Source organism: Rhinoraja longicauda, chromosome 15 (assembly GCF_053455715.1).
Source record: "Rhinoraja longicauda isolate Sanriku21f chromosome 15, sRhiLon1.1, whole genome shotgun sequence".
NCBI lineage: Eukaryota > Metazoa > Chordata > Chondrichthyes > Rajiformes > Arhynchobatidae > Rhinoraja > Rhinoraja longicauda.
In genome coordinates, this window is record NC_135967.1 from 49,117,901 (window position 1) to 49,136,262 (window position 18,362).

Sequence of the window (18,362 nt, forward strand, 5' to 3'; positions counted from 1 at the left end):
GGGTGGGGGCGAGGGTCTGTGGGTGGGGGTGAGGGGTGTGGGTGGGGGCGAGAGGTGGGGGCGAGGGGTGTGGGTGGGGGCGAGAGGTGGGGGCGAGGGGTGTGGGTGGGGGCGAGGGGTGTGGGTGAGGGGTGTGGGTGGGGGTGTGGGTGGGGGCGAGGGTGTGGGTGAGGGGTGTGGGTGGGGGCGAGGGTCTGTGGGTGTGGGTGGGGGCGAGGGGTGTGGGTGGGGGCGAGGGGTGTGGGTGGGGGCGAGGGTCTGTGGGTGGGGGTGGGGGCGAGGGGTGTGGGTGGGGATGAGGGTGGGGGTGAGGGTCTGACCTTGGTGTCCTTGGTGCAGAAGCAGCTGAGGTAATCATTGATCAGGTTGAAGATAAACCCCCTGTCCATCAGCGTTAGGCACCGCTGTGAATGGGGCAACGTGTGAGTTATTGACTCCATCATCCCCACCCACACCTCGCGCTGCCTCGGCAAGGCCAGCGGTATCATCACACACCAGCCCCACCCCGGTCAGTCACCCCCCTCTCCTCCCCTCTCCCAGCACGCAAGGCGTACAGGTTTGTAGTTTAATTGTAGTTTAATGATAGACACAAAGTGCTGGAGTAACTCAGCGGGACAGGCAGCGTCTCTTCAGTCTGAAGAAGGGTCTCGACCCGAAACGTCACCTATCCATGTTCTCCACAGATGCTGCCCGACCCACTGAGTTACTCCAGCAGTTTGTGCTCCTTTCGACAGGGAGGGGGAGGGGTGGACAGGGAGGGGGGGTGGACAGGGAGGGGGGGTGGACAGGGAGGGGGGGACAGGGAGGGGGGGTGGACAGGGAGGGGGGGTGGACAGGGAGGGGGGGACAGGGAGGGGGGGTGGACAGGGAGGGGGGGGTGGACAGGGAGGGGGGGTGGTGGACAGGGAGGGGGGGTGGTGGACAGGGAGGGGGGGTGGACAGGGGGGGGTGGACGGTGGGGGGTGGACGGGGGGGGTGGATAGGGGGGGTGGACCGGGAGGGGGGGTGGACAGGGAGGGGGGGTGGACAGGGAGGGGGGGTGGACAGGGAGGGGGGGTGGACAGGGAGGGGGGGTGGACAGGGAGGGGGGTGGACAGGGAGGGGGGTGGGGTGGACAGGGATGGGGGTGGACAGGGTGGGGTGGACAGGGAGGGGGGGTGGGGTGGACAGGGATGGTGGAGGGGTGGACGGGGGTGGACAGGGAGGGGGGGTGGACAGGGAGAGGGGGTGGACAGGGAGGGGGGTGGACGGTGGAGGGGTGGGGTGGACAGGGATGGTGGAGGGGTGGACAGGGAGGGGGGGTGGACAGGGAGAGGGGGTGGACAGGGAGGGGGGTGGATAGGAAGGGGGGGGAGGGGTGGACAGGGAGGGGCGCCAGCACTCTGACCCAGCAACATCATGAAGTCTCCAGCATTCAGCTGTCACGTGCAGAGGGGGCAATGCTGCCTTTCTGTGTGTCAGAGGTGACGGGGAGAAGGCAGGGGACTGGGGCTGAGAGGGAGAGATAGACCAGCCATGATTGGATGGTGGAGTGGACTCAATGGGCCGAACGGCCTGATTCTGCCCCTATCACATGAACTATTCTCAAAGCAAGACGGGCAAGGTGGGACATCCCCAACAGTGGGCAGACGCCCGGGTACCTACCTTCATGAAGTGTGCCCAGCTGATGTTGACGCTCCGCGCCTGGTCTGGGATCTCCCCACACCTCAGGCTGACGTGGGGGATGATGGCGAGGAGCAGAGATTGGACGGCATGGTGATAGCTGGTGGGGAATCTCTGTGACCTGGAGACCTGGAATCACACAGTTAGCAGCCTCAGTCACAGCGGGTGGAAACAGGCCACTCGGCCCAGCTCACCCATGAGTGAGTGGAGCCGGTCACGGTGAGTGGAGCCGGTCACGGTGAGTGGAGCCGGTCACGGTGAGTGTAGCCGGTCACGGTCACGGTGAGTGTAGCCGGTCACGGTGAGTGTAGCCGGTCACGGTGAGTGTAGCCGGTCACGGTCACGGTGAGTGTAGCCGGTCACGGTGAGTGGAGCCGGTCACGGTCACAGTGAGTGGAGCCAGTCACGGTGAGTGTAGCCGGTCACGGTCACGGTGAGTGTAGCCGGTCACGGTGAGTGTAGCCGGTCACGGTGAGTGGAGCCGGTCACGGTCACAGTGAGTGGAGCCAGTCACGGTGAGTGTAGCCGGTCACGGTCACGGTGAGTGGAGCCGGTCACGGTGAGTGGAACCTGAACACTTTTTATGCACGGTTTGAGACGGGTAACACCACCAGCTCGCCCTCCTTCCTCGCAACATGGACCCACTACAGTTCGCATACCGTCCAAACAGGTCCACGGATGATGCGGTCTCCCAGGTTCTACACACCGCTCTCTCTCTCATCTGGACAGCCAGGGGGGCTATGTGAGGACGCTGTTCATTGACTTTAGTTCAGCATTCAACACAATAGTCCCCAGCAGACTGGTTGAGAAGCTGCTGGAACTGGGGCTTAGCACCCCTCTGTGTGCCTGGGTCCTGGACTTTCTCACCGCCAGGCCCCCGTGGTCAGGATGGGGGAACACACATCTAGCTCCCTCACCCTGAACATAGGATCCCCCCAGGGCTGCGTCCTTAGCCCCCTACTGTACTCCCTGTACACACATGACTGTGGGGCCAGGTTCAGCTCAAACTCCATCATCAAGTTTGCTGATGACACTGTGGTGGTGGGCCGGATCTCCGACAACGATGAGAAGGCCTACCAGGAGGAGGTGGCTGATCTGGCACTCTGGTGTCAGGACAATAGCCTCCTCTTGAATGTCACTAAAACGAAGGAGCTGATTGTGGACTTTAGAAGGGCTCAACATCCAAAGACATACACGCCACTGGAGATAAATGGGTCTATTGTGGATAGGGTGAGCAGTTTTAAATACTTGGGAGTCCGCATCACAGAGGATCTGACATGGGCAACGCACATTGCCACACTGGTGGGTAAGGCAAAGCAGCGCCTTTACCACCTTAGACAGCTGAGGAAATTCAGAGTGTCTCTGAGGATCCTTCATTGCTTCTACTCTGGGGCTGTAGAGAGCATCCTGTCCGGCAACATTACAGTCTGGTTTGGGAACAGCTCTGCCCAGGACAGGATGGCCCTGCAGAGAGTAGTGCGTTCGGCAGAACACACCATGGGAACTACACTCGTCCCCCTGCAGAACCTATTCATCAGGAGGTGCAGATCCAGAGCAAGCAAGATCATGAGGGACCCCTGCCACCCCATATCATATCATATCATATATATACAGCCGGAAACAGGCCTTTTCGGCCCTCCAAGTCCGTGCCGCCCAGTGATCCCCGTACATTAACACTATCCTACACCCACTAGGGACAATTTTTTACATTTACCCAGCCAATTAACCTACATACCCGTACGTCTTTGGAGTGTGGGAGGAAACCGAAGATCTCGGAGAAAACCCACGCAGGTCACGGGGAGAACGTACAAACTCCTTACAGTGCAGCACCCGTAGTCAGGATCGAACCTGAGTCTCCGGCGCTGCATTCGCTGTAAAGCAGCAAATCTACCGCTGCGCTACCGTGCCGCCCCAGTAACAGACTGTTCCAGATGCTACGATCAGGCAAACGCCTCCGCTGTCACGCTGTGAAAACGGAGAGGATGAGACGGAGTTTCTTCCCACAGGCCATCACGACTGTCAAGTTTTATAACTCCAGAGACTAAATCTTTGTCTACACTATAGTAACTTATTAACTTTATTTATATGCTGTAACTGTAATTCTTTTTTGTGCGCAATCCGCAGGCATTGGCACTTTCATTTCACTGCACATCGTGTATGTGTATGTGACAAATAAACTTGACTTGAGTGTAGCCGGTCATACAAATAAACTTGACTTGAGTGTAGCCGGTCATGGTCACGTTGAGTGTAGCCGGTCACGGTGAGTGTAGACGGTCACGGTGCGTGGAGACGGTCACGGTGAGTGTAGACGGTCACGGTGCGTGGAGACGGTCACGGTGCGTGGAGACGGTCACGGTGCGTGGAGACGGTCACGGTGAGTGTAGACGGTCACGGTGCGTGGAGACGGTCACGGTGAGTGTAGACGGTCACGGTGCGTGGAGACGGTCACGGTGCGTGGAGACGGTCACGGTGAGTGTAGACGGTCACGGTGCGTGGAGACGGTCACGGTGAGTGTAGACGGTCACGGTGAGTGTAGACGGTCACGGTGCGTGGAGACGGTCACGGTGCGTGGAGACGGTCACGGTGCGTGGAGCCGGTCACGGTGCGTGGAGACGGTCACGGTGAGTGTAGACGGTCACGGTGAGTGTAGACGGTCACGGTGAGTGTAGATTGTCACGGTGTGTGGAGCCGGTCACGGTGAGTGGAGCCGGTCACGGTCACGGTGTGTGGAGACGGTCACGGTGCGGTGCGTGTAGCCGGTCACGGTGTGTGGAGACGGTCACGGTGCGGTGCGTGTAGCCGGTCACAGTGTGTGTAGCCGGTCACGGTGTGTGTAGCCGGTCACGGTGTGTGTAGCTGGTCACGGTGTGTGGAGACGGTCACGGTGCGGTGCGTGTAGCCGGTCACGGTGTGTGGACACGGTCACGGTGTGTGGAGACGGTCACGGTGCGTGGAGACGGTCACGGTGTGTGGAGACGGTCACGGTGCGGTGCGTGTAGCCGGTCACGGTGTGTGGAGACGGTCACGGTGAGTGGAGCCGGTCACGGTGAGTGTAGACGGTCACGGTGTGTGTAGACGGTCACGGTCACGGTGTGTTGAGCCACACACAGCTGTTCGTCATTGTCCCCGGGGCGAGGAGCCCTGCCTTACCTTCATCCCGTTCTTCGCGACCAAATGCAAAACCATCGACTTGATCAACAGGTCAAAGAAAAACCACGAGTGCTGGAAGATGAAACACAGAGAGTCACTCAGCGCAGCGCAGCGCGCCCTCTCAGGACACATCCTGATTAAACAAAGTCCTCCTGTGGCCTTCTCCAGGGCTGCCTGACCTGCTGGGTATTACTGCACATGGCCCCAGTCTCTGATCAACCCCACTCCACTTGCCTTTCCCTCCTCCCCCTTCCCAAGTCCTGGCTGCCCTTGCTCCTATCCCTCCCCCCTCCCCCCTCCCCCCTCCCCCCCCCCTCTCTCGACCATAATAAACAAAACTAAACTAAACTGAAGGGTCCCGACCCGAAACGTCACCGATCCATGTTCTCCACAGATGCTGCCTGACCCACTGAGTTACTCCAGCACTCTGTGAAACGTCACCTATCCATGTTCTCCACAGATGCTGCCTGACCCGCTGAGTTACTCTGGCACTCTGTGTATTTTTGAATCTTGTTCATCGTTCGTTTGATGTGCATAAGTGATAGGAGCAGAATTAATCCATTCGGCCCATCAAGTCTTTGCCATTCAGTTATCGCTGATCTATCTCTCCCTCCTAACCCCATTGTCCTGCCTACTCCCCATAACCCCTGACACCCGCACTGATCAAGAATCTATCTATCTCTGCCTTAAAAATGCCCACTGACTTGTGGCCTCCACAGCCGTCTGTGGCAAAGAATTCCACAGATTCACCACCCTCTGACTAAAGAAATTCCTCGTCATCTCCTTCCTGAAGGAACGTCCTTTAATTCTGAGGCTGTGCCCTCTGGTCCTAGACTCTCCCACTGGTGGAAACATGCTCTCCACATCCACTCTATGTTAGTTGGCCTTGCATGGGAAGCTGGAGGCCGGCGGCTGAGGGGTGGAGAGAGACTGACCTTCAGCAGTTTGTTGATGGTGAGGATGTCGCCTGACTGCTTGAGGATGGCGTTGATGGATTTTGCCAGCTCCTCGTGCGTGCTCCTGTCTCCCAGCGGCACGGCCTGGTCTGTTCTGAAAACATACTGGGGCAGGGAACAAGTCAGCTGAAGGCCAAGTTGCCTCTGCGTCTCTCTCTGCTGCCGGCTGCTACACGCTAACCTGCTGCATCCTCACCTTCCCTTCTCCACCCTTGTTCAGGCCATGGACGATTACAAGCACCTTCAGTCGGCATTGCAGAACCAACCTCCTCACACCCAGCCCACAGATAACATAGAAACATAGAAAACAGGTGCAGGAGGAGGCCATTCGGCCCTTCGAGCCAGCACTGCCATTCATTGTGATCATGGCTGATCATCCACAATCAGTAACCCGTGCCTGCCTTCTCCCCATATCCCTTGATTCCACTAGCCCCTAGAGCTCTATCTAACTCTCTTTTAAATCCATCCAGTGATTTGGCCTCCACTGCCCTCTGGCAGAGAATTCCACAAATTCACAATTCTCACCTCAGTTTTAAATGGCCTCCCCTTTATTCTTTGACTGTGGCCCCTGGTTCTGGACCCCCCAACATTGGGAACATTTTTCCTGCATCTAGCTTGTCCAGTCCTTTTATGATTTTATATGTTTCTATAAGATCCCCTCTCATCCTTCTAAACTCCAGTGAATACAAGCCCAGTCTTTCCAATCTTTCCTCATATGTCAGTCCCGCCATCCCAGGGATCAATCTCGTGAACCTACGCTGCACTGCCTCAATAGCAAGGATGTCGTTCCTCAAATTAGGAGACCAAAACTGCACACAATACTCCAGATGTGGTCTCACCAGGGCCAACATTCCGTTAGCTTTCTTCACTGCCTGCTGTACCTGCACGCTAACTGTCAGTGACTGGTGTACAAGGACACCCAGGTCTCGCTGCACTTCCCCTTTACCTAATCTGACACCATTGAGATAATAATCTGCTTTTGCCGCCAAAGTGGATAGCCTCACATTTATCTATATTATACTGCATCTGGTGGACATCTCTGGTGAACAGTGTATTTTCAGTGGACAGGTACAGGGATAGAGAGGGGTATGGGCCAAATATGGGCAGGTGGGAGTAGTGTAGATGGGGCATATTGGGCGGCGTGGCAAAGTTGGGATGAATGGCCTGTTCTTGTGCTGTACGTCTCTATGACTTTACGATTGCACAGAAACTGGCCTCTTGACCCTAACCGATCGCATTGTTGTCGGTGATCATCACTGCTTCAACTTCGTGTTGTTGTCTGTGGTCAACAACTGTCCTCTTGGCTGTCCACGCCAACCTTCTCCACCTGTCACCATGGTGGCTGGCACAGCTGGCACAGCTGGTACCAGTACCTGAGACCAAGATACAAGGGGCTGTTCCCATCTGGATGATTACCTGCCCATGGACCTGTAATCAGTTCAATTCAAGGAATTTCAGCCCGTCACAAATTAACATTCCCAATCTTGCATCTCTGCAGGTGCAACACAGAGAGAGTGTCCTACTGGGATAACTCAGCAGGTCAGTCAGCATCTCAGGAGAGAAGGAATGGGCGACGCTTCAGTTCAAGACCCTTCATCAGTCCGAAGAAGGGTCTCGACCCGAAACGTCACCCGTTCCTTCTCTCCTGAGAGGCTGCCTGACCTGCTGAGTTACTCCAGCATTTTGTGAATAAATACCTTTGATTTGTACCAGCATCTGCAGTTATTTTCTTATACTATTTGTCCTACTGGCATGCATCACGGCACGGTTTGGGAACAACTCTGCCCAAGACCGGAAAAACATAGAAAATAGGTGCAGGAGTAGGCCATTCGGCCCTTCGAGCCTGCACCGCCATTCAATATGATCATGGCTGATCATCCAACTCAGTAACCTGTACCTGCCTTCTCTCCATACCCCCTGATCCCTTTAGCCACAAGGGCCACATCTAACTCCCTCTTAAATATAGCCAATGAAATGGCCTCAACTACCTTCTGTGGCAGAGAATTCCACAGATTCACCACTCTGTGTGAAAAAAAAGTTCTCATCTCGAGGGAAAAACTGCCGGGAGTTATGGATGTAGCCCGGTCCTTCAGACTAACCAGACCACCCACCACTGACTCCATCTACACTCCACGCTGCCCCTGGGAAAGCAGCCAATGGAAGCAAGGACCACTCACACCCTGGTCATTCCTTCTCCTCCCCTTGGGTCAGAGATATGCAAGTCCCGGGGTTTCCAGCACGATGAACTGGTGGCCCCACTAGATGCACCATCATGCTACCACATGCTCAACAGAGAGGATGCCCCAGAGTAGACGGGACCATGTGGCGGGGCTGGAAACTGGAGGTGTCCCGAGCTCATTGGCCTGGAAGATCTAGCGGTGGCAAAGGATACGGCTGTCCACTGTGCAGGAGCCCGGCCCAACATTTGAAACGTAGACGATGGACACGAAAGAAGAAGAACAGAGAGGATGACCTTTGTGTTAAACTGGCAAATCCAAGTGCAGTGTCCACGATCAAAGCTTCAACAAGTGGGCCTGTCCAATATCAGCCCAAGTAGAGATATTCTTAAAGAGTCAACTACCTTTATATAAGATCGCAGAAGGTGGTCCAAACCCTCTTCATGACACTTCGATACCATGTGTATCATCACTCTGTGAAAGAGGCAGTGAGAGGGCACAGGTCAAGAAACAATCAGCATCAATAAACAGCAGCACCGTGACCTTCCTGGCCCCTCGCCCGGTCCAGGCACCAACGTCCATGATCTAACTCCCAACTAGGGTTGCCAACTTCCCCACTCCCAAATACAGGACAAGGTGACGTCACCGCCCCGCGCCCGGGCGGCCGCCATTGGTGGAGCGGGAGCACGTGGCCGCTGGCTGGGTGAGGTCACGTGGGGCGCGGGGCGGTGACGTCACTCTTTGTCTCGTATTTGGGGGTGAGGAAGTTGGCAACCCTACTAATACGGGACCAGGGCGGTCCCGTACGGGACAAACTAACTTAGCCCAAAATACGGGATGTCCCGGCTGATACGGGACAGTTGGCGACCCGACTCCCAACATCACAGGAGGTGCAGTGGTGAAGGTACTGGACTAGCAATCCACTGATCAGTCTTCCCATCCCAGCACACAACAGAACTGACTGCATGACGTAGTCATTCGTACAACACTGGACAATAGAATTGACTACATGTAACACATACCATTCCCCAGTCTCCAGATTCAGCTAACCATTTTGAAGAAGGGTCTCGACCCGAAACGTCACCCATTCCTTCTCTCCAGAGATGCTGCCTGTCCCACTGAGTTACTCCAGCATTTTGTGTCTATCTACAGTTTCATCCCAGCTGTTATCAGGCAACTGAATCATCCAACCACAACTAGACACACAAAATGCTGGAGTAACTCAAAGGGACAGGCAGCATCTCTGGATAGAAGGAATGGGTGACGTTTCAGGTCGAGACAGAGATGCTGCCTGTCCCGCTGAGTTACTCCAGCATTTTGTGTTTATCTTCGGTGTAAACCAGCATCTGCAGTTCCTTCCTACCACAACTATAAAGCAGTCCTAAACTACTATCTACCTCATTGGTGAATCTCGGACTATATTTCATTGGACTTTGCTGGCTTTATCTTGTACTAAAGGTTATTAGACAATAGACAATAGGTGCAGGAGGAGGCCATTCGGCCCTTCGAGCCAGCACCGCCATTCAATGTGATCATGGCTGATCATTCTCAATCAGTACCCCGTCCCTGCCTTCTCCCCATACCCCCTGACTCCGCTATCCTTAAGAGCTCTATCCAGCTCTCTCTTGAATGCATTGAGAGAATTGGCCTCCACTGCCTTCCCTTATCATGTGGCTGTACACTGTGAATGGCTCGATTGTAATCTTGTATAGTCCTTCCATGTCCTGGTTAGCGCGTGACAAAAGCTTTTCACTGCCCCTCGGTACACGTGACAATAAACTGAACTGAAGGGGAGGTGGAAGAGAGGGTGGATATGGAAATGAAACCGTTGAGGTACCTGATGGAATTCACTGCCACCTCACTCTGACTGGTGTGTGTGAGAATCTGGAGCAGCTGGTTCAAGATGGTTGGGAGGAAGTTGACCATCACACACGTCTCCATGACATGCAAACACTGGAAGCAAACAGAGTCACATCTCACTGTCAACGTGTGCACAAGAGGAGTTAATGCTCACTGCTCCAACTTACAACGGCACAGAGGGCACGGCCTCAGAATAAGAGCACGCACCTTAAAGAGACGGGGAGGAATCTGTTTAGTCCGAGGGTGGTGAATCTGCGGGTTATATTGCCACAGACGGCTGTGGCGGTCATCATTAGCTATTGCAGAGGCTGCAACGGATCGTTCTCATAGCTGAGAAGGTTGTTGGCTGCAACCTTCCCCCCATTGACGAACTGTACACTGCAAGGGCCAGGAAGTGAGCGGGCAAGATCATCTCTGACCCCTCTCACCCTGGCCACAAACTCTGAAACACTTCCCTCTGGAAGGCGACTCCGGACTGTCAAAGCAGCCACAGCCAGACATTAAAACAGCTTTCTTCCGCGAGTAATAGCTTTACTCAATGACTATGTTTATGTGCAGGCAGATAAGTGGGCGGTCACGGTGACACAGCGGTAGAGTTGCTGCCTTACAGCGAATGCAGCGCCGGAGACCCGGGTTCCATCCCGACTACGGGCGCTGTCTGTACGGAGTTTGTACGTTCTCCCCATGACCTGCATGGGTTTTCTCCGAGATCTTCGGTTTCCTCCCACACTCCAAAGACGTGCAGGTATGTAGGTTAATTGGCTTGGTAAACGTAAAAATTGTCCTTAGTGTGTGTAGGATAGTGTTAGTGTGCGGGGATCGCTGGTCGGCGCGGACCCAGGGGGCCGAAGGGCCTGTTTCCGCACGGTATCTCTAAACTAAACTAAAACTAAAAGAGATAGTCTTGGCATCATGTTTGGCACAGACACATCTGTGCCTTCCACCCTTGCAACATGGACCCACTGCAGTCCGCACACCGCACAACTTTAACACCAGGGCAAACAGAGTGCTGGAGTAACTCAGCGGGTCAGGCAGCATCTGTGGAGGGGATGGACAGACAACGTTTCAGGTGGGGACGATCATATATCATATCATATCATATATATACAGCCGGAAACAGGCCTTTTCGGCCCTCCAAGTCCGTGCCGCCCAGCGATCCCCGTACATTAACACTATCCTACACCCACTAGGGACAATTTTTACATTTACCCAGCCAATTAACCTACATACCTGAACGTCTTTGGAGTACCGTCTATATATATTGTTCCCTTTCCCCTGACTCTCGGCCTGAAGGGTCTCGACCCAAAGTGTCACCTATTCCTTTTCTCCAGAAATGTTGCCTGACCCGCTGAGTAACTCCACCTTTTTTGTGTCTATCTATGGTAATATAATATCACTGATATATTATTTACTCCTGTGAATAACTAGTATTCTTATTTTTATAGAAACTATTTTAAAATAAAAGTAGGTAACCCGATAAAATAAAAAACCTTTTGCATAAACAAATTTCCTTTGTGTACCCTTCACCATTGAAAATAACAGAAATGTGTATTTATGTTGCTGGAGACGAAAGGACATCAACATACACGATGACATTCACTGAGATTCAATGAGATCCTTCTTCACTGTGGTTATCAAACTGTGCACCTCCTCCCCTTTCTGTTGTGGGGTAGATTGAGATTGAGATTGACCCCCCTCCCTATATTGAGAGACATTTGGACAGTAAATTTAATTTAGACAGTTACATGGATAGGATAGGGCAGATTGAGGGGGATGTGTGTGTGCGTTTTCACACTTCTATTGGAATGATTGTAGATGGGGCACAGTAACTCCCCAGAACCCAGGACAGTGGTCACAGCTGGAGCGGGTCTGGATACAAACCAGCAACCGTGGGCGGAGGTTTGGCAGCATGTTTACTGCAAACTATCTCCTCACTAAATCACAACCTCAGCTCCAAATTTGGGCAGGAACACGAGGCGAAGATTTGCTTGGGCAGATTTGACTTTAAACGGAGACGGGGAGGCGGGGAGGCAGGGAGGCCAGAGGTTGATCGAGTGTGCATCGTCACACTTTAAACTTAAGAGGGATGTTTGATCTGTTAAAATTTGCATGAGCAAATATATGATGTATAAAATATACGAGTAAAATCTATAGGTTTTCAATTGGTCCTGCCTACACATCGAGACTGTAGGTGTCATTGAGTGATGGACAGACATAGACAATAGGTGCAGGAGGAGGCCATTCGGCCCTTCGAGCCTGTACGCACCGCCATTCAATGTGATCACGGCTGATCATTCTCAATCAGTACCCCGTTCCTGCCTTCTCCCCGTACCCCCTGACTCCGTTATCCTTAAGAGCTCTATCCAGCTCTCTCTTGAATGCATTCAGAGAATTGGCCTCCACTGCCTTCTGAGGCAGAGAATTAGCCCATTCTGCCCACAACATCCATACCAACCACTAACCACCTACTGGCACTATTCCTAGATTGATCCCATTTCGTTGTCCCCACTTTCCCATCTTGCTCCCACACTCGCCTACACTTGGAGCAATAGATAGTACACATTATTAACCAACATGCACGTCTTTGGGATGTGGAAGGAAACCCACGTGGTCACAGAGGCACGTGGCAGTTGCCAGCCCAGGTCAGCATCGGGCTCATGTCTCTGGCACCGACAGGCAGCAGCTCGAGCCACTGCAACATTGTGCACTGTAACAGGGCTTCATCTGTCCTCGATTACACAGGAGTTTCTGGAATTAATATCCTGCACAACACAACATGCTGACTTACTCCAGCACTTTGTCTCTTTTTCACCGCGCAACGAAAGCTTTTCCCTGTACCTCGGTACACGTGACACTAAGCTGAACTCAGCTGTGCAGTGTAGGTTTCCCTGCACACCGGCCACACATGGGGCCAGTACTTACCTTCAAGTGCTTGACAAGGTCTCCCGCCATGTCCTGCACTGCTGACTGGCTCATCTGACAATGTTGGAAGAAATTGTGCAGGTACTGATCCTGTGGACAAAGCACATATCACACGGCCAGCGGGGGTTACCAGGGCTTGCAGCTAGAACAACAACAGATATGATTCAACTCAACTATGCAATCTTCTTCATTGACCTCCATTTACCTGTGCGTGGCTCTGACCGAAGGTAGACACAAAATGCTGCAGTAACTCAGCGGGTCAGGCAGCATCTGGGGAAGAGAAGGAATGGGTGACGTTTCGGGTCGAGACCCTTCTTCAGAAGAAGGGTCTCGTCCTGAAACGTCACCCATTCCTTCTCTCCAGAGATGCTGCCTGACCCGCTGAGTTACTCCAGCATTTTGTGTCTACCTTCGATTTAAACCAGCACCTGCAGTTTTTTTGTCCTCCATGTCTCTGACCGGCTGGTTATGAGATGCAGAGGCTTTTACTTGCAGGTCTTACCTCCCACCTCTGGTATCAACTGGATGTGTAGGAGATCATTGGACCCTTCTTATCGTTTTCACCGAGCCCACAGCCTACAATGGCCACGTTACTTGTTTGCATATCTTTCATTCATTTGTTCTATAATCTCTCCATCACCGTCTCTATCTCTCATTTCCCTTTCCCCTCACTCCCAGTCTGAAGAAGGGTCTCGACCCAAAACATCACCCATTCCTTCTCTCCACAGATGCTGCCCGTCCTGCTGAGTTACTCTAGCATTTTGTGTCTATCTTCGGTTTAAACCAGCACTTGCAGTTCCTTCCTACACTGTATTTACTGGTGTATACAACCCGGCTGAATTATAGACGAGATAGGAAAGTCTGGAAAAACTCAGCCTCTGTGGAAAGAATGCTGCCAGACCCGCTGGGCTACTCCAGCATATCGTGTCTATGGAGGAAATGATTCCTGCCTTCAGTCTGTAGTTTCTCATGGCTAATGTTAGTGGGTGTCCATGTCCGCCCCCTTGCCCAGCGGCGGACTGGGCTGCTGTGGTCAGGGCTGCTCCAAAGCTCCGAGACATTGCGTGCTGGACCTTGCTGCTGATGGGGCAACGTTTGGCCAGTTATCCTCACCACACCTCCATGTCAATGTGCAGAGGCAATTATCAAAGCAGAGAATTACACTGCCAGGAGATGGTCACTTGGTGACACAGAGTGCTGGAGTAACTCAGCGGGTCAGGCAGCATAGAAACATAGAAACATAGACAATAGGTGCAGGAGTAGGCCATTCAGCCCTTCGAGCCTGCACCGCCATTCAATATGATCATGGCTGATTATCCAGCTCAGTATCCCGTACCTGCCTTCTCTCCATACCCCCTGATCCCTTTAGCCACAAGGGCCACATCTAACTCCCTCTTAAATATAGCCAATGAACTGGCCTCAACTACCTTCTGTGGCAGAGAATTCCACAGATTCACCACTCTCTGTGTGAAAAAAAACTTTCTCATCTCGGTCCTAAAAGACTTCCCCCTTATCCTTAAACTGTGACCCCTTGTTCTCACCAGAGATCTTCCAGCATCTAGCCTGTCCAACCCCTTAAGAATTTTGTAAGTTTCTATAAGATCCCCCCTCAATCTTCTAAATTCCAGCGAGTATAAGCCGAGTGCAGCAGAGTGCTGGAGTAACTCAGCGGGTCAGGCAGCATCTGTGGAGGACATGGATAGGTGACGTTTCACAGAGTGCTGGAGTAACTCAGCGGGTCAGGCAGCATCTGTGGAGAACATGGATAGGTGACGTTTCATAGAGTGCTGGAGTAACTCAGCGGGTCAGGCAGCATCTGTGGAGAACATGGATAGGTGACGTTTCATAGAGTGCTGGAGTAACTCAGCAGGTCAGTTAGCATCTCTGCAGAGAAGGAATGGGTGACATTTCGGGTCGAGACCCTTCCTCAGACTGATGTCAGGGGGGGGGGGCGGGACAAAGAAAGGACGTAGTTGGCCACTTGGTGATTCCCAGCTGCACTACCAAAGCCGATGGCATGGTGGCGCAGCGGCAGAGTTGCTGCCTTACAGAGCTGGCAGCACCAGGTTCGATCCTGACTACGGACGCTGTCTGTACAGAGTTTGTACGTTCTCCCCGTGACCTGCGTGGGTTTTCTCCGAGATCTTCAGTTTCTTCCCACACTCCAAAAACGTACAGGTATGTAGGTTAATTGCCTTGGTATATGTGTAAATTGTCCCTAGTGCGTGTAGGATCGTGTTAGTGTGCGGGGATCGCTGGTCGGTGCGGACCCGGTGGGCCGAAGGGCCTGTTTCCACGCTGTGCCTTTAGACTAAAAAAAACTAAACTAAACTAAAAAAAAAGCCCCACCCAACAATCCCATCCAGGGCTTTTGCCAAACCCCCCCATGCCAACTCTAAATCACAGAATCTGCTGCCAAACTGCTTCTGACGAGTCAACATGTCACGGTGACTTTCAGGCTCATTCCTCCTCCCTTGTATCAGTTTACTCAAGCCTGGGCCCTCCGGTTATCAACTCTCCTGTTCACACAAGCAGATTCTCTCCAAATAACAAACGTCTTGTAATTCATTAAGTGTGGGGAAAGAACTGCAGGTGCTAGTTTAAATCGAAGATTGTCACAAAGCGCTGGAGTAACTCAGCGGGTCAGGCAGCATCTCTGGAGAGAAGGAATGGGTGACGTCTCGGGTCGAGAAGGGTCTTGAACCAAAAACGTCACCCATTCCTTCTCTCCACAGATGCTGCCCGACCCGCTGAGTTACTCCAGCACTCTGTGAAACGTCACCTATCCATGTTCTCCACAGATGCTGCCTGACCTGCTGAGTTACTCCAGCACTCTGTAAAACGTCACCTATCCATGTTCTCCACAGATGAAGTAAGTTCTTCATTAAATCGCTGGTTGCCCTTCCATGCTTTAAAGACTGAAATCCCAGCTCCTGTTGCCCTTTCAGCTTCCTGTAGCTCTCGGTAACAAGTGTGGTTCCTTCAGCACGGGTCCTCTTTGTGAAGAGGACTCTCCACCCTCTCCCAGGTCTGGAGATCCATTGGGAGCTGCTGCCCACAGATGGACCTGGTCCACATAGATCCAGGTGCCAAACCCCAGCACCTCCGCGCCACCCTGGAGACGTGTGGGACGTGCACACTGGAGATACCTACCTCCGTGTAGATTGTGGACACCAAGAGGTTTCTCACTTTCAGCAGAGGTTTCCCTCCGTCTATCCACTTAACATCTGGAGCGTGCTGCCAGGAGAGGAAGAAACGTAGAGATCAACGTATAGACTGCACTTCAGAATGTTATTATGTGGATTCGTTTTCAGTGCAGCCTCTAGATTTGCCGGATACGAGCTTGCATTGAGTTGTACAACACGAAAAAAGGCCGTTCGGCCCATCCTGTCCCTCCCCTCCATAGTAATGCCATTTTCCAGCACTTGACTCTTGCCTCCTGCTATACCTGTGTTATTCAGATGCTGACCTATTCACTAGGGTTTAAGGTGAGAGGGGAAAGATTTAATAGGAACCCGAGGGGGAACCTTAAGGATTTTGAAAAAATTGGGGGAAAAAAGAGGGATCAATAACCAAAGGGCAGGGGTTTAAGGTGAAAGGTGAAAGATTTCATGTGAACCTGGGGGGCAACCTTTTCAAACAGAGGGTGGTGGATGTGTGGAACGAGGTGCCAGAGGAGGTAGTTGAGGCAGGGACTATAACCAGGGGCCAAAGTCTAAGAATAAAGGGGGGGCCATTTACAACTGAGGTGAGAAGAAACTTTTTCACCCAGAGAGTTGTGAATTTGTGGAATTCTGTGTCACAGAGGGCAGTGGAGGCCAAATCACTGGATGGATTTAAGAGAGAGTTAGAAAGGGGGGGGGGAGGGAAAGGGGGGAGGAGAGGGGGGAGGAGAGGGGGGAGGAGAGGGGGGAGGAGAGGGGGGAGGAGAGGGGGGAGGAGAGGGGGGAGGAGAGGGGGGAGGAGAGGGTGCTGCACCAATGCAGGAGAGGTTTGGGCCCAATGGGTCCACTTGGTCTAGCAATGTTACAAACATCTATCTGATCTCCCGTCAGCTACAGAAATGGCCAGGTAGATGATGGATACTCACTCACCTTCTTGGTGTCAGCGGCCTGCTGGCCCAGGTACCCTGGAGGAAGGTTGGTGGACACCGCCAGCTGCTGCTCCGACGTGACCACACGGCCATCCTTCAGCAACGGCAGCCAAGCAAAGCCAACTGAAGGAGACACCAAGCAACCCAGTCACTAGAAGCAGCACACTCACACACCGAGTCAGAAGCCCAGGCCCATGTTTGGCCATATCCCTGCAAACATTGCCCATCCATGCACCTGTCCAAGTGTCACAAGGTCAGAAGTGATAGGAGCAGAATCAGGCCATTCGGCCCGTCAAGTCTACTCTGCCATTCAATCATGGCTGATCTATCTCTCCCTCCCCTGCCTTCTCCCCACAACCCCGACATCCGTACTAATCAAGAATCTATCTATCTCCGCATTGAAAACATCCACTGACTTGGCCTCCACAGGCACCATAGAACATAGGGATCTCAATGTATCCAACTCAGCCCATATCAGACAAAGAGCGCTGCCCAAATCATCACTCGCATTACATTAACTTAGTGTTGTGGAAAAGCACATCCACCTGTACATTACATTAAAGGCTGCACACTGATCAAACATTTTAATGACACCTGATGTGTCATTAATATTGAATGCTAACTGTATCATGGAATTAATTGCCACACGGATGGATGGATGGATGGATGGATGGATGGATGGATGGATGGATGGATGGATGGATGGATTCTTGATTAGTACGAGTGTCAGAGGTTATGGGGAGAAGGCAGGAGAATGGGGTTAGGAGGGAGAGATAGATCAGCCATGATTGAATGCAGAGTAGACTTGATGGGCCGAATGGCCTAATTCTGCTCCTATCACTGATGCAAAGTGTTCAGGAAGCTGAGTGGAGGCGGGACAGTGATGGGTCCAGTGCTGGTCACTGGGCTGATGAAGCTCACGTACCCTGAGTCTCCACGGCCTCACGCTTCTTTGTTGTCCCCTTGCTGTTGATGTCACAGCTGACGTGGTAGAAGGTGAACAAGAGGTGGTGCTTCTCGTGGAGATGGGCAGGTAGCTCCACCTTGATCTACAGTGGCACAGAAAGAACAGGTGAGGAGTTGCCCTGTGTGGGGATGCACAGACAGAGCCCACTCTGCAATAGGCCTTACTTCACCAGATGGCAGAGGTAGTGTGGAAACAGGCCCTGTGGCCCACTGAGTCTGCACTGACACGATCACCCCGTACACTAGCACGGTCCCACACACACCTCCACACCGACACGGTCCCACACACACCTCCACACCGACACGATCACCCCGTACACTAGCACCATCCCACACACACCAACACGATCACCCCGTACACTAGCACGGTCCCACACACCCACGCACTGTGATCACAATAGACAATAGGTGCAGGAGTAGGCCATTCGGCCCTTCGAGCCACCGCCATTCAATGTGATCATGGCTGATCATTCTCAATCAGTACCCCGTTCCTGCCTTCTCCCCATACCCCCTGACTCTGCTATCCTTAAGTGCTCTATCTAGCTCTCTCTTGAATGCATTCAGAGAATTGGCCTC

The 18,362-nt window shown here is 53.0% G+C and overlaps 1 protein-coding gene across 1 annotated transcript in view; it reads right to left on the bottom strand.

The window, feature by feature from the left end:
* Positions 1 to 18,362, bottom strand: part of LOC144600301 (dedicator of cytokinesis protein 11-like) — a 146,730-nt gene that overhangs the window by 62,567 nt on the left and 65,801 nt on the right. The window contains exons 20-29 of the mRNA XM_078411868.1: positions 17,746 to 17,869; positions 16,822 to 16,943; positions 15,881 to 15,964; positions 12,728 to 12,817; positions 9,783 to 9,898; positions 8,350 to 8,419; positions 5,748 to 5,873; positions 4,813 to 4,884; positions 1,645 to 1,791; positions 321 to 404 (exon numbers count right to left, since the gene is read on the bottom strand). Of these exons, the coding sequence (XP_078267994.1) occupies positions 321 to 404; positions 1,645 to 1,791; positions 4,813 to 4,884; positions 5,748 to 5,873; positions 8,350 to 8,419; positions 9,783 to 9,898; positions 12,728 to 12,817; positions 15,881 to 15,964; positions 16,822 to 16,943; positions 17,746 to 17,869 (1,035 nt within the window). The remainder of the gene's footprint in view (positions 1 to 320; positions 405 to 1,644; positions 1,792 to 4,812; positions 4,885 to 5,747; positions 5,874 to 8,349; positions 8,420 to 9,782; positions 9,899 to 12,727; positions 12,818 to 15,880; positions 15,965 to 16,821; positions 16,944 to 17,745; positions 17,870 to 18,362) is intronic.